The following is a 13,414-nucleotide window of genomic DNA, read 5'->3' as shown; positions in this document are numbered from 1 at the left end:
AATCTCAAGGGACACTTGTGTAAGGGCTCGAAGGGAGAACCCATAAGATAAGTTAATACAAGGTGTAAGTCCCATTGAGGCACAATAAAGGGAGTAGGAGGAAACCTATTTGTGAGGCCCTTGAGAAACCTAAGCACAATAGGTGATTTGAACAATGACGGCTGATCTGGCAAGCAAAGGAAAGCTGACAAAGCTGATAAGTATCCCTTTACAGTAGCCACAGCAAAGCCTTGCTGGGCAAGCGAAAGGGCAAACTGTAGAATGTCAGAAAGACGAGCCTTCAAAGGATCAATTGACTTTTCCCCACACCAGAGTACAAATTTAGACCACCTATAGGAATAGATAGATTTGGTGGAATGACGTCTGGCAGACAAAATAACATCTACCACATCAGGTGGGAGAGAAAAAGAATTCAGGTTGCCCCGTTCAATCTCCAGGCATGAAGGTGTAAGCTCTGGAGGTAGGGGTGTAGAACCTGCCCCTCCGACTGCGAGAGGAGGTCTGCCCTCAGAGGGAGACAGAGCGGAGGGCACGAGGAGAGGTGGAGAAGATCTGTGTACCACACCCTTCTTGGCTAGTCCGGGGCGATCAAAATGACTTGGGCCCGGTCTTGGCGAATCTTCCTCAGAACACGAGGAATCAAGGGTATGGGAGGAAACGCGTAAAGGAGTCGAGAGCTCCAACTCAACTGAAACGCGTCCCCCAACGCTCCCTGCATCGGATACTGGAGACTGCAGAATGACAGGCAGTGAGCATTCTCGTGAGTGGTGAACAGGTCCACCCGAGGAGTTCCCCACATTCGAAAGACGTGACAAACCACCTCCGGATGTAACCTCCACTTGTGGTCGGCGGAGAACTGCCGACTGAGACTGTCTGCACGTACGTTCAGAACTCCGGCCACATGATTTGCCATCAGACAAATCCGATGGTCCAGAGCCCAGGACCATAGACGCAGGGCGTCTCTGCAGAGACAAAGAGACCCCACTCCTCCCTGTTTGTCGACATACCACATCGCGGTAGTGTTGTCCGTTAGGACTTGAACCGACTGACCGCGAAGGGAAGGGAGGAAGGCCTTGAGTGCCAAACGAATCGCCCGTAACTCCAGAAGGTTGATGTGAAGCAACCTTTCCTCAGGAGACCAAAGACCCTTGATCTCCAGATCCCCCAGATGCGCACCCCACCCTAAAGTGGATGCATCCGTTATTACTGTGGCCACCGATGGAGGCAGATGAAAGGGCTTTCCTTGCAACAGATTGCCCTCCACACTCCACCAAGACAGATCCGCTGCAGCTTCTCTGGAGATCCTCACAGACTCCCTGAGATCTCCTTTGTGCTGATACCACTGCCTGCGGAGGCACCACTCGAGCGCCCTCATGTGCCAGCGTGCATGGTTGACCAACAGAATGCAGAAAGCAAACAGACCGAGCAGGCGAAGGACCTTCAGAACTGAAATGACCGCTCCATTGTAAAACAAAGGAATCATTTCCTGTATGTCGAGAATCCTTTGAGGAGGAGGGAATGCACGACACACAGTAGTGTCCAGTGCCGCACCTATGAACAGGTTGCGCTGAGAGGGCACCAGGTGAGATTTGAGCACATTTATCGAAAAACCCAATTTGTACAACAGCTGAGTAGTATCCTGCAGATGATGCAACACCTTCTCTGGCGACTCCGCTTTGATCAGCTTGTCGTCCAGATAGGGGAAAACCGAGATCCCCGACCTCCTGAGAAGGGCTGCCACCACTGCCATCACCTTCGTGAAGACTCGGGGTGCAGTAGTAAGACCAAACGGAAGGACCGCAAACTGATAATGTTGCGACCGGAGATACTTCCTGTGCGACTTCAGGATGGGAATGTGGAAATACGCATCCTGCAAGTCGATCGACACCATCCAGTCCTCCTGATTCAGCGCTTGAAGAACCTGAGCAAGGGTGAGCATCTTGAACTTCTCTTGCTTTAGAAAAAGATTCAAGATTCTGAGGTCCAATATCGGGCGCAATCTGCCGTCCTTTTTCGGAATCAGGAAATACCGGGAGTAGCATCCCTGACCCCTCTCCTGCTCTGGAACCACCTCTATCGCACCCTTTGGAAACAACTTCAGGACTTCCTCCTGTAGGAGAAGACGGTGGTTCTCTGAGCAAACCCCTTGACAAGGAGGGTAATTTGGAGGGAATTCCCAAAAGGGAAGGGCGTACCCATTTTCTACAAGATCCAGAACCCAGAGATCTGTAGTTACAGATTCCCAATCTTGTAGAAAATGGGTAAGCCGGCCCCCCACAGGACCAGCATGATCCAGAATGGCGGATCTAGGGCTGCTTTGCGGTGGTGGGAGGGGCTGAGGAGGAGGAAGAGGAGGAGGAGAGTTGACGGTCACGTGAGCAACCCCTGATTCTACCTCTGTATCCTTTGGACAAAGAGCTTTGCTGCTGCTGCTGCTGTTGCTGCTGGGTCTGTCTGTAGGAACAAAAGGTCGCCCTTCCGAAGCCTCTGTATCTTTTAAAAGACCCCTTCGAATGGGATTGAAGGCCCAAAGACCTAGCTGTAGCCTTGCTCTCCTTAAAGCGTTCAAGAGCAGCATCAGCCTTCTTACCAAACAAACCAGACCCATCAAATGGCAGGTCCAACAAAGCCGACTGTACATCCGGGGAGAACTCAGAAGACTTCAGCCACGCACCTCTCCTGGTGGCAACAAAAGACCCCATGACTCTCGCCACTGAGTCTGCCGTGTCCAGCCCACTTTGAATCACTTGGCGTGCTGCCGCCTGGGCATCAGTCAAAACTTCATTAAAGCCAAGTCTATCTTCCTCAGAAAGCTTTGGTGCCAATGATTTTTTCTCTGAGTCCATGAGCGCATGGATATAGCGTCCCAATAGGCAAGTTGCATTCGTCGACTTAAGGGCCATGCAGGCCGATGAAAAGAACTTTTTGGCCAACTGGTCTATCTTTTTAGCTTCTCTGTCCCCTGGAACCTGAGGGAAAGCACCCTTGGATTTACCCGAGCAAGCCGCCTGAACCACCAGGCTCTCAGGCGATGGGTGCGACGTTAAAAACTCAGGGTCCCCTGGAGCCGCCCTATACCTTCTTGCAACCGTCCTAGAGACTGCGAGAGAAGAAAAAGGCTTACGCCACACCTCCAATACAGGGTCAATAATGGCCTCATTAAAAGGCAACAAAGGCTCCGAAACTGTAGTGGGCAAATGCAGCACCTCAGTCAGAATATTTGATCTGAACTCCGTAGTTGGCAACTGAAGATCTAGCAGCTCTGCAGCCTTCCTGATGCCCGCATGATACGGAGCCACATCTTTCGAGGGTTCATCTGAAGGTGGAGTGATTTCCCACTCAGGAGACAAATCCAGTCCACTAGCCTCCTTAAGCTCCTCAAACACCTCATCAGACTCAACCAGCTCTTCCTCTTCAGCGCTCTTCCTCTTCAGCCTCTTCCAAAAGGTACCTCCTTTCATCCACCACTCTCTGTGCTTCCCTTCTGGATCAAATCCGCACACGAGGCGTCGGTGGCGCCGTGTTCGAATCCGACGGCACCGGCGTCGAACGTGAATCGACAGGAGCAGCCGGCGTCGAGCGAGGTCGAGCCGGCGCCAGTGAAGAAGGAAGCGGCGTCGACGTCCTCGGTGCCGGTAGATGCCAAGACGGCGTCGCCGGAAAAAATGGCATGAAAGGAGCCTGCGGATAGACCTGCGGCACTCCCAGGTTAAACGCCATTGGACCCATCGGACCCGCTGGTGCACCAGTGGTATACATGGCCCTCGAAAACACCCCATACATCGCATTCAGATAATGCGAGGGGTCCTGACCTGGTCCAGGGAATGCAGGGTACTGGTCAGGCACCACCGGACTCGGGCCAACCGGCGCCGACGGTGGAATAAGCGGCGTCGCAGGCTCACCCGGGACTTGAAGATCCTCAACCGGAGACGGAGCCGGAGATAGAGCCGGAGATGGAACCGGCATCGGGGATGGCACCAGACCCGGAGATGTAGCCGGAGCCGGCAAAGTCACAGGAGAAGAAGGACCAGGAGGAGAATCCGGAACTGGTGAAGGAGACACGGATTCCTTTCGGTGTCGAGTCGGCGACTTCGACTTCGGAGCCGAACTCTTATCAGAATGATGATGAGAAGAATGCCTCCTCTTCTTCTTATGCTTCTTGGTTAGCGAAGCATGCCCCGAAGTCGACTTCGACACCGACCTCGATCGTGACCTCGATCTCGACTTCCTTCTTCCGCTCTTTTCCTTTTTCATCCTAGCGATGAAGAGCTTCGTCTCCCTTTCTTTTAGAGCTTTGGAGCTCATCTTGCGACAGCAAGAGCAACCATCCACGTCGTGGTCAGATGACAGATACCAAACACAGTCGTCATGTGGATCCGTGATCGACATGTGTTTGCCACATTCCCGACAGGGCTTAAAGCCCGACTTCTTCGTCGACATCTTCTTCGAAGAGAAACAGGGAAACCCAGAAGAAACACAAAGTAACAGTAAAGCTACCAACAGCAATTCCCGAAATCCGTTGGCGTCGACGGCGTGGAAAAAAGGGAACTGACGTCATCACGCCGACGAGGTCTTCTTATGGAGCCGGTGACGTCAGCGGAGTCGCGAGCGGAGCCGTGTCTCTGTGACGTCGTCTTCGACCTCATCGGCGTGGTCTGCTACAAAAGTTTCCGAATGTTGCTGGCGCAGGGGATATTCACAAGGTAAAGAATCCACTGGCAGATGTATCCATCAGAAATATAATTTCTCCCATCCCTAGTAATGAGGGCTGAAACAAACTTTGTTAGTCCAAGCATTAAGTCTAGCCCTAAATTTTACCTAAACCCAAAACTAAGCTAAGCCGTAATACTAAGGCTGAACTTACCCTATATCCTAATATTAGAGAAGTATCTCTACCCCCATCCATAAACCTAACTCTATTCCTTACCTTAACCCAAAACATAAGGCTACAATTACTCTAGACCCCAATCAGCTAAAGGAGCGCCTACTGAGCAACTACTATAAATCAACCTCAGTAGTGAATGGGAGCTTTAGACCAAGTTATTGGTTTATTGGGAAAGGGGCCCAGTCATAAATTTGGAGGAATGGTTCAAGCAGGAGGAGGACTGAGCCTGGATGGAATTGCTATCCAATAGCAAGTCTACTTACAGAGAACCCAATTGATAAGTACCAGGTTGAGGAAGAAATCCCATTCTTCACCCTCGAATGACAAAAGAAAAGAGGCCTTCAACCAACAATACGATAACATGATGGAGGGCACAGAAAAGTTCAGATAGTAGGTGAGAAAGAGAATCCAAGGAAAGGGCTCCTGCTATATGCTGCAGTTTCTGAGAAGAACTCAGTAAGAGTATGTCCTTGCACAACCTGCTCTAAGGAGGTACCAGTCCATTTCTGTGCGGAGAGGTGAGTACACTTACTGCCAGTCCAGTTTTAATGGTAGGGCGGGGGGTGCTTACATTTCTTTGTAGTAGGCTGCATTTCAGGCTTCCCAGACATGGGCTCGCTCTCATTTAGTACTGACCACAGCTCCCCTTCATATGCAGGGCCGGACTGGGAACCAAAACCGGCCCTGGCAAAGTGCTTGCCGGCCCCCGGGCTTGGGGGTGCCGCCGAGCTCTTTGCCAGAGCCGGTTTGTGGACGATTTTGTTACAGGGCCGATTTTGCAGCTAAAAACGGCTCTGTAACAAAAACGGCCCCCAGGGGCCCAAAACCTGCCCCCACCCGTGCGGCGCACCGGGGGATTGCCCGGTGCCCGCTACGGGCAGTCCGGCCCTGTTCATATGATCCAAAGTTCTGCACTATGGAAAGATTGTGTAGGTAACATTGACAGGCACTCATTTTCTCCACTTGATCATGAACCTCCAGTTAGGATAGGCATGATCGGGGAGCTCTATGAAATAACACATCTACTTCTAATGTGATTGTATTTCACACACTATCATAAAAGCAACATCTGTCCTATCAATGAATGACATCCAAATACTACTTTTCCAATAAGCTGCTAACTCTGTGCTTCTAGAATCAACTAGAAACGGTTTACAACTTCAAATCAATATAGCAGCAGGTTATTACAAAGAGAATGAGTGAAAAATGAAATGCAATACAAATATTAATTATGACTGGTGTTGGAAATCGGCCTCACGAGAAAAAGATGAATGCTACAAACCCCAGAAATCTGGCAACAGATTTCAAGTGTTTAAGATTTGTTTCCAGAACTCTATCTGCCAGGATGCCGCAGGACATTGTGTCTGTCATCCTGACAGACAGTGAACTTTCAAATTTGGAGATCACTGCCAGACATTTTCAGTTCTCCTCAGTGCCAGACTGGCTGTAGCAGGCATCAGGCGTTTGCTCAGGAGATTGGGAGGGTGGGGGCCGGTTTTGTAGCAGTGGGGCCAGTTTTGTTACTGCGGGCCGGTTTTGCAGTGTTGCTGCAATATCGGCTTTCAGTAACAAAAGCAGCAGTGCTGGGGGCCAGTAGTGCTTAACGCTAACCCCTCCCCCCTCTGGAGGTGGGAGCCGGTCCAACAAAATTGCCAGGGCTGCTTTGGGTTCCCAGTCCCGCCCTGGTTCGCCTGGCGGTGACTGTATGAGATTGACAGCCCTAATTAGGTTGGCCACTGTAATGCTCTTACTCCCACAGCCTACACTTTGACAGGTCATCAGAGAAAGCTTTCCTTCAAGGGGCACCGCCCTCAGAAAGCCGAGAGTCCCCGCCTTTAAATAGGGTGCCCAGACTGAGAGTTTGGCAGACAGGGTACCCCATCACAAATAACAGCTAGTGTGCTCTATCACACTTAGTGCCAAACTCTAAATTAGAGCTATAGTTAAAGGTTGTTTATAAACACTCGGATGTTTCCAACTCACACCAAGGGTACCTTCAAACAACATGAAAATTAATTACGATTGTAATGCATAATGCATTGTTAATGAAGAGAATTGAAGCTCATATGGATGCATTTGGGAAGACCTTGATGCCCCTGGGCTAAGCATAGACAAACGCCCGCATTTAGAACACAACATCTCTGCCATATTGGGGGCTGGCATTAGAGAGCTACTTTTTATGCTGAACATTAAATTGAATCAACTCAATTTAAAAATGTCCCTGTACAGAAACGATTGGTTCAGTAACATGTGGAGATTTCGAGTTCAGGTCTGTGGCCAGAAGTATATGTTTATGGGACATAACCCTAAGTACTGACAATCTTGTAAGAGAGGGATGTGAGGGAAGGTAGACAGCTTTGTTCCCAAATTACAATATTATTCAAGCCCAAAGACTGTTGGGAATACCTTTAAAGGCAGAGTGAGCCAGGAGCATTTATCGAAACCATATTTATATTTTGACATTGGGTGAGTCAGACTTCTCCTCTTCATAATTTGGGAAATCGGTCGCAAAATTATATTTTTAAAACACTCTTCGACAGTAACTGTGATCAAAACTGAAACATTACAAAGTGTTTTGGCAATACCACTCACACCCTCTTATGTTTTTTGGGCAGATAAGAGGCACATGTAGCTTTAAAACGTATTAGGAGAGAGACAGTGGTAAAAAAAAATCCTGACTTTATTCAGAATCCAGAGGATATAACTTTACAAAGGCTGCCTGTGGTATCCCACAATAAATGCATGGGAGACAGCGCAGGTGACTATACAATGACTAAGCTTTGATCTAATCAATGCCAACTTCACTCCCTTTGCTGCCCCCTGCTGCCCCTGCTCCAGGTTCTACCCTTACTATGAATGAAAAACTGAAGATTCTTGATAGCCCTCAGCTGCAGATATAGCAATCTGCCTGTAAGCCTTATGCAGGAGACAGAACCCTGTCCTCCTAAAGAGACCCTTATCCTTTCAATGTCAGTCTTTGATAAACCGGGCTCATTTACTCTTGAAAAGTAGGTCTTTTATATTGACAAGTATACTGAACTAACTGTGTAATGCAAAATCTAAATAAAGAAATTTCCCCCAAAAAAGAAAATTAGGTGTTTTACCTCAAAAAGTAGATTAGCGTCCTCAAACTGCCTGGCACTCCTCAAACCCGCCGCAGATCCAAGAGAGATGATGTTTTCAGATTAATGAGACATGGCCAGTAAAATTACTTAGTAAGTTAAGTGTTTGCATAAGAGATCTATATATGATCTGCAGATCACTGGTTCGGTCCTACACACTACTTGTTTGTTTCCCAAAGGGAATTATGTTTCTAAAGTAAATTATTTTGTGCACAGGTTTTTGACTGATCTGCAGTCATTGAACCAAAAAGTCACTCGTTTTTCTAAAAACTTTCCCTCCCGCAGCCTACTTTAAGTCACGTGCATATTTTCCTTAGTCTTTATTATTGTATTTTTGCGAATTGTCCTTGTTCGATTCCAAAATCTAAAAATGATCTCGTCTTCTTTTAAAGTCATATATGCCACAAATACCTAATCTCTTCTTTCATCCATCACTCCAACTAACCATCTGCATGAACTCACATACCCAGGGCACAAGTCGGAGGTACACATGGGTAGATGGTGTCCACCCACTATTTTCACAGGGTGGACGCTGTCCACCCTGCCAAGGAGTTGGGCCCCACTGAAATATGAGGAACTGGTCCCTGTGTAAGTGTCCACACTAGGACACATTCCTGTGTGCGTGCATGTTGTCTGCCTTCGTTCTGGGCAGCAACACGCAGACAGCAAGGGGGATTTAATATTTTAAGGGCCACATATACAACCCGTTTTAGCAGTTGCAAACAGAGATTTGTGCTGTTTGCGACCACTAAAGAGTTGTTTGACATGTACTAACCCTATTTCGGTAAGCTATTACTAATAACTAGGCCTGGGCTAAATTTTCCGTTCCGCTCGCGGAAATTGCGATAATTTGAAATTTTCGCGTTCCGCGGAGAGCGCGAAAATGTCAAAATTTCTGCATTCCGCAGCTTAGCGATAATTTGTTTCTTGCTCGAGCTGTAAAATAATACATTCTCGCGCGCGTGCGATCGCCTTACCTGAATCCCCGCGTTCACCGACAAGTTTTCCCGATCCGGTCGCGTTCTCCACAAGATGTTGGATTGTTGGTAGCCATTTGCGCTGTCTCGCGACAGTTCGCGCCCGCAGTAATGTCATTGGTCGCGCGATCACGTCTTTCTTCTCGCGATCATGCACCGCGAGAAGAGTGAAAACAAGATGGCCGTGCCCGCGAGCAACCGCATGGGTAAGTTGGCGAGCCGCGACCACGCAGAAAATACCGCGAACGGGCGGGAAAAAAACTTCCGCATCTTCGCGATATTTCCGCGTGTTTGCGGAGATTTTAATCTCTTAATAAATGAAAAGGTAGCTTTTCATTTTTTTTTTTTTTTTTAAATGCATCCCGTTTTCCCATTTAAAAATGGACTGCATTTCAATAAAAAAAATTGCTTTAACTCACACATAGATGCAAATGCAAGGGAGGGGGTATAGGGGCTCAGTGGACTAATGTGTCACCTCAGGGGCCTGTGCTTGATTTCAAGGTCATAGGTTCACATCCCGGCCGATCCACTCAGCCTTTCATCCATCTGAGGTCAATAAAATGAGTACCGTTGGTTAACAAGAAACATCTGTTATTCAGCACCAAGATACCTACATGTGAACATGTGCTTTACAAATACACATGCTAGTGGAAACAAACAGGGGCAGCTTCTCTGTTAGGCAGTGAAGCATCACCCCACTGTTCTGAGACCAGTGAAAAAATAAATTGATAATAACATAGTTAGTATCATTTTATTTTTTTGTAGCTACGGGGCCGGGTTAGGGTGGGGCGGGGCTGGTCTCACAGGCGGTGGAGTGGTTCATGCACTTAATTGCGCATGGTGATTTGGCTGTCCGTCTTGGGCCGGCCAAACAGTCATATGCACTAAGCATGTTCTCCACCAGGCTGTAATACACAGATTGGGTGGAGAACATGCACAGGCAACCTGTCCCTCCCGGAGCACCGAACCATGGTGCTCAGACCAATCACGATGCTACTTTCATGGTGACAGCAGCATCGTGATTGGCTTATGGGAGCCTGTGTGCTTCCTGGACTCTTCAAGAAGAGAAGCAACGACGGACCAGAGACGGCGGCATAAAGAGTTAAGTGGTTTTTCTTATCTTTTGTTTTTTTCAAACCCCCGCCCGTCCGCCCCCATTCACCTGCCAGCCGCCACTGGAAAGAAAGGCACACAACCTGTTACTACTTTATCAATTCACAAGTACTTAAGAGAGGCATGGTTTGACTTTGTTCAGTCCCTGTAATGCATGCACTGTAGGAATGCCATCTGTGTTAGTCTGTCCCAGTATTTACCCAAATAAAAATTTAAATATAACTATTTTGTTTTATTTTATAGCGCAACTCATCCCAGAGCAGGTTGTCTGAGCACTTTACAACACATGTACACATTATACATTGACGATGAATCATAAGTGTGTAAATCAGTCTACATGATGTGTTACATAAGACAGTGAGGTTTACAAGGTATAGGAGTCACATGTCCTTCATAGCTCACTGTGCAAGATTAGAAAGATCACAAATTATGAACTGCAAGTCCCAAAAGGATCTCTGTGTTAAAAGCAGTAACTCACTTACCTAGCTAAATAAAATAAGAATCGGTCATCTGTATGATAGATGATGTACTTTTCAGGAAATACATTAACCCTCTTTGCTACTTTGATTCACAATTTGGGCTATACGAAACCCAGATCTCTCCAGCAAATGTGTTAACCTGCTGAGTTATCTTACCATTATTACTGTTCCCTGACTGGGCACACAAAGATCTCTGCAGCAGGTACCTTAACCCAACAAGGTATCTCAACATTTAGACTTTGCAACCAAAGAAGCATCAGAGATATATTACCATATTTCTCCTTGTTGCTAAATTCTTTGTGGCAGTTTAAAAAAAAATATGTATACTTTGAGGCCCAGATCTTGCATCGGGGTGTGTCACTTCTTTGGCACAACCCCAATGCAAAATCTAATTTGTTAAACCTCGTAATACACGCAAATGTATTAACGATAGACCTGCTAAACATATGTGTGAGGTGTTAAGATCTGATATCACGTATTGTGATGTCATTTCCTAAGGGGTCATGGGTTATTGATACCACTTCCTGTGATGCAGCACTGATGTCACGCACCATGATCTCACTTGCACACAGCCTAACTTGGATAGTCCCCCCACTTCTGTTTTTGAAGACTTGTGCCCTACACATACCCCAGAGCCCCCCCCCACACCATCTTACCCCAACCCCACAAGGAGCATGCCTAACTCCTATTCATGTAATCGACCACACAAGAAACTGGAGTACGTATATGCATGGAATGGTATTATTTAAAAAACAAGATCAACCCAATTACGAATTAATTAACCACTAACCTTGGTATCCCAGAGCAGCATGCTGCCCAACGTAAAGCGCTTCAACGAATCATCATGGGTAAAAAGGCTCTATATAAATGCTATTAGCAGGACAGGTAACCTCATAGGTAGGGCCACTGGAATTATGCGGCCAGGGAGCACCAAACAATGTGGCAGGGTTTACTAAATTATGCAGCAAGAAAACACAAATGCTGCAGCCCTTTTTATTTTTACAGTCTTTATTATTTTACATTTTTTACATATGGCAATACATGCAGAGAAACATACTAAGCCCTGGTACTCACCAGTAGCGCTGGGGTTCTTCAGCAGGTTTCCGGAAGCCATCTCGCTGGTCTTGTTCCAGATTAACCCTTCCCACTTCTGGAGAGTTAAGGTACTACGTGTCTTCACTGTCAACGCCCACCGTTTTCTGTGGCTTAATATAAATCTACCAAAAGAAAGGTAAAAGGAGAATGGGAAAAAATAGAACTATGAATAAATGGAAAGAAGAAGAAAATGTGGCTTACTGTAAAAGCAAAACAAAAGCAACACTGGCCGCAGCAGCAAACTTCACCTTATGTCCCGGACGCCGACGGTCAAATGCTGAACGGATTCACATGTATCCTGAGCTCTGATTCAGCTGTGTCTGATCGGTGCTGTTGGCCCTTTCTTTTATTTTACTTTTATATAAATTGATTGAGGGTGGGGCAACATCATAAAACAATGGAAATTTGCATGTTGAAATCAACAGTAAACCCTGTTGCACCAGACACAGAAACCCAACCGGGAAACAGCCTCATATATCAGCCCACACCTAGACCTGTCACAGCTACCCTGCGGGGACTGCACATTGGCAAGGAAAAAGAAGACTGCTGCTCACCACCTCAGTATGCCATGGGGCCGGTCAGGCACACACAGTGGGGTAGCATCTTGCTGCAAAGCATTCGAGAAGATGCCGACACCCGGATCCACTTGAGAGCACTGCCAGGTCCTGCAGGGTGGTCCCATGGTGCTATACATACTTTAAATTCGGGGAAGTTTTCATTGTTCCCTTATCAAACATGTCTGAAATTATCCTCCCTTCCTCCATTTATAAAGCTCCCTCTCAGCCATTGCAGTGGAAAAGATGTGTTAAAATGTACTGGTGTGAAGTATGATGGGAAGGCTGTCATTTCACTACCTTAGGACAGTCATGTCCTGAACTGTCTGAGAGCTCACCCTGTCTGTCAGCCAAATTGGAGAGGAAGCATCCCCGTTGACAAGGCTGGACTGAGACAGAAAATAAGCCCGGGTGCCCAAATAGAAGTGCCCCCCATTAGCAAATCAGAGAGTTAAAAAGTGCTGAACATATGTTTTGAACTTGTCAGGGCACTATGTATAGGTGTTTTGCAAATATATGGACAGCATGTTGAAATCAACATTTAAACCTGTTGCACCAGATGAACAAGACACCCAGGAAACAGCCTGAAATATCAGCCCACACCCGGCCCTGTCACAAGTACCCTGGCAGGACTGCACTGGCAGCGGGTGCAACAAGGACAAGCATTGGCATAGCCAATAGGTCTCACTTTTGGGACCTTAAAAGTATTTAGTTATGCATCACAATATCCTGGGTGCAATAGCGTTACTGTTGCATGGCTAAAAGCGTATAAGGTCCCAAATGTGAGACCTATTGGCTATGCCAATGCTTGTTTTTAGAGGGCTGACATGCATTTTTAAATGTAGGCTAGTAAGAAAGGTGCCAAGCCGAGGGGCAAGGACTATATAGAAATAAGTTAGTAAGAGAGGTGAGTTATAATGAGATAGCACAAATAGAAAGGTGAAGCACAGAATGACAGGTGTTTTTAACCTAAGTAGCGCGGCAGAGAGGCAGGCAGAACCGGTGGGATTAAAATTCGAAAGTTATGAGAAGTAGAGAGAAAAGAGGTGAAGATGAGGTAGAGAGATGAGTGTAATACAGAGGATGGGCGAGGGAGAAATATAGAATGTAGAATTTGGGAGAGAGAGATAGAGGTAAGACCGATGTATTAAACGAGTGTGACGTAAGCAGAGATTGAACGGTAATAGTG

At 47.1% G+C, this 13,414-nt stretch overlaps 1 protein-coding gene across 1 annotated transcript in view; it reads right to left on the bottom strand.

The window, feature by feature from the left end:
* Nucleotides 1–12,040, bottom strand: part of LOC146797809 (F-box only protein 2-like) — a 111,195-nt gene extending 99,155 nt beyond the window's left edge. Inside the window, exons 1-2 of the mRNA XM_085624993.1 lie at nucleotides 11,920–12,040; nucleotides 11,651–11,793 (exon numbers count right to left, since the gene is read on the bottom strand). Coding sequence (XP_085481119.1) covers nucleotides 11,651–11,690 — 40 coding nt within the window. The 5' untranslated portion in view covers nucleotides 11,691–11,793; nucleotides 11,920–12,040. The remainder of the gene's footprint in view (nucleotides 1–11,650; nucleotides 11,794–11,919) is intronic.
* Between the last annotated feature and the right edge of the window lie 1,374 nt (nucleotides 12,041–13,414).

Source organism: Triturus cristatus, chromosome 9, assembly GCF_964204655.1.
Source record: "Triturus cristatus chromosome 9, aTriCri1.1, whole genome shotgun sequence".
Lineage (NCBI taxonomy): Eukaryota > Metazoa > Chordata > Amphibia > Caudata > Salamandridae > Triturus > Triturus cristatus.
The sequence above is the reverse complement of the archived record's forward strand: the minus strand, read 5'-3'. Positions and strand labels throughout refer to the sequence as shown.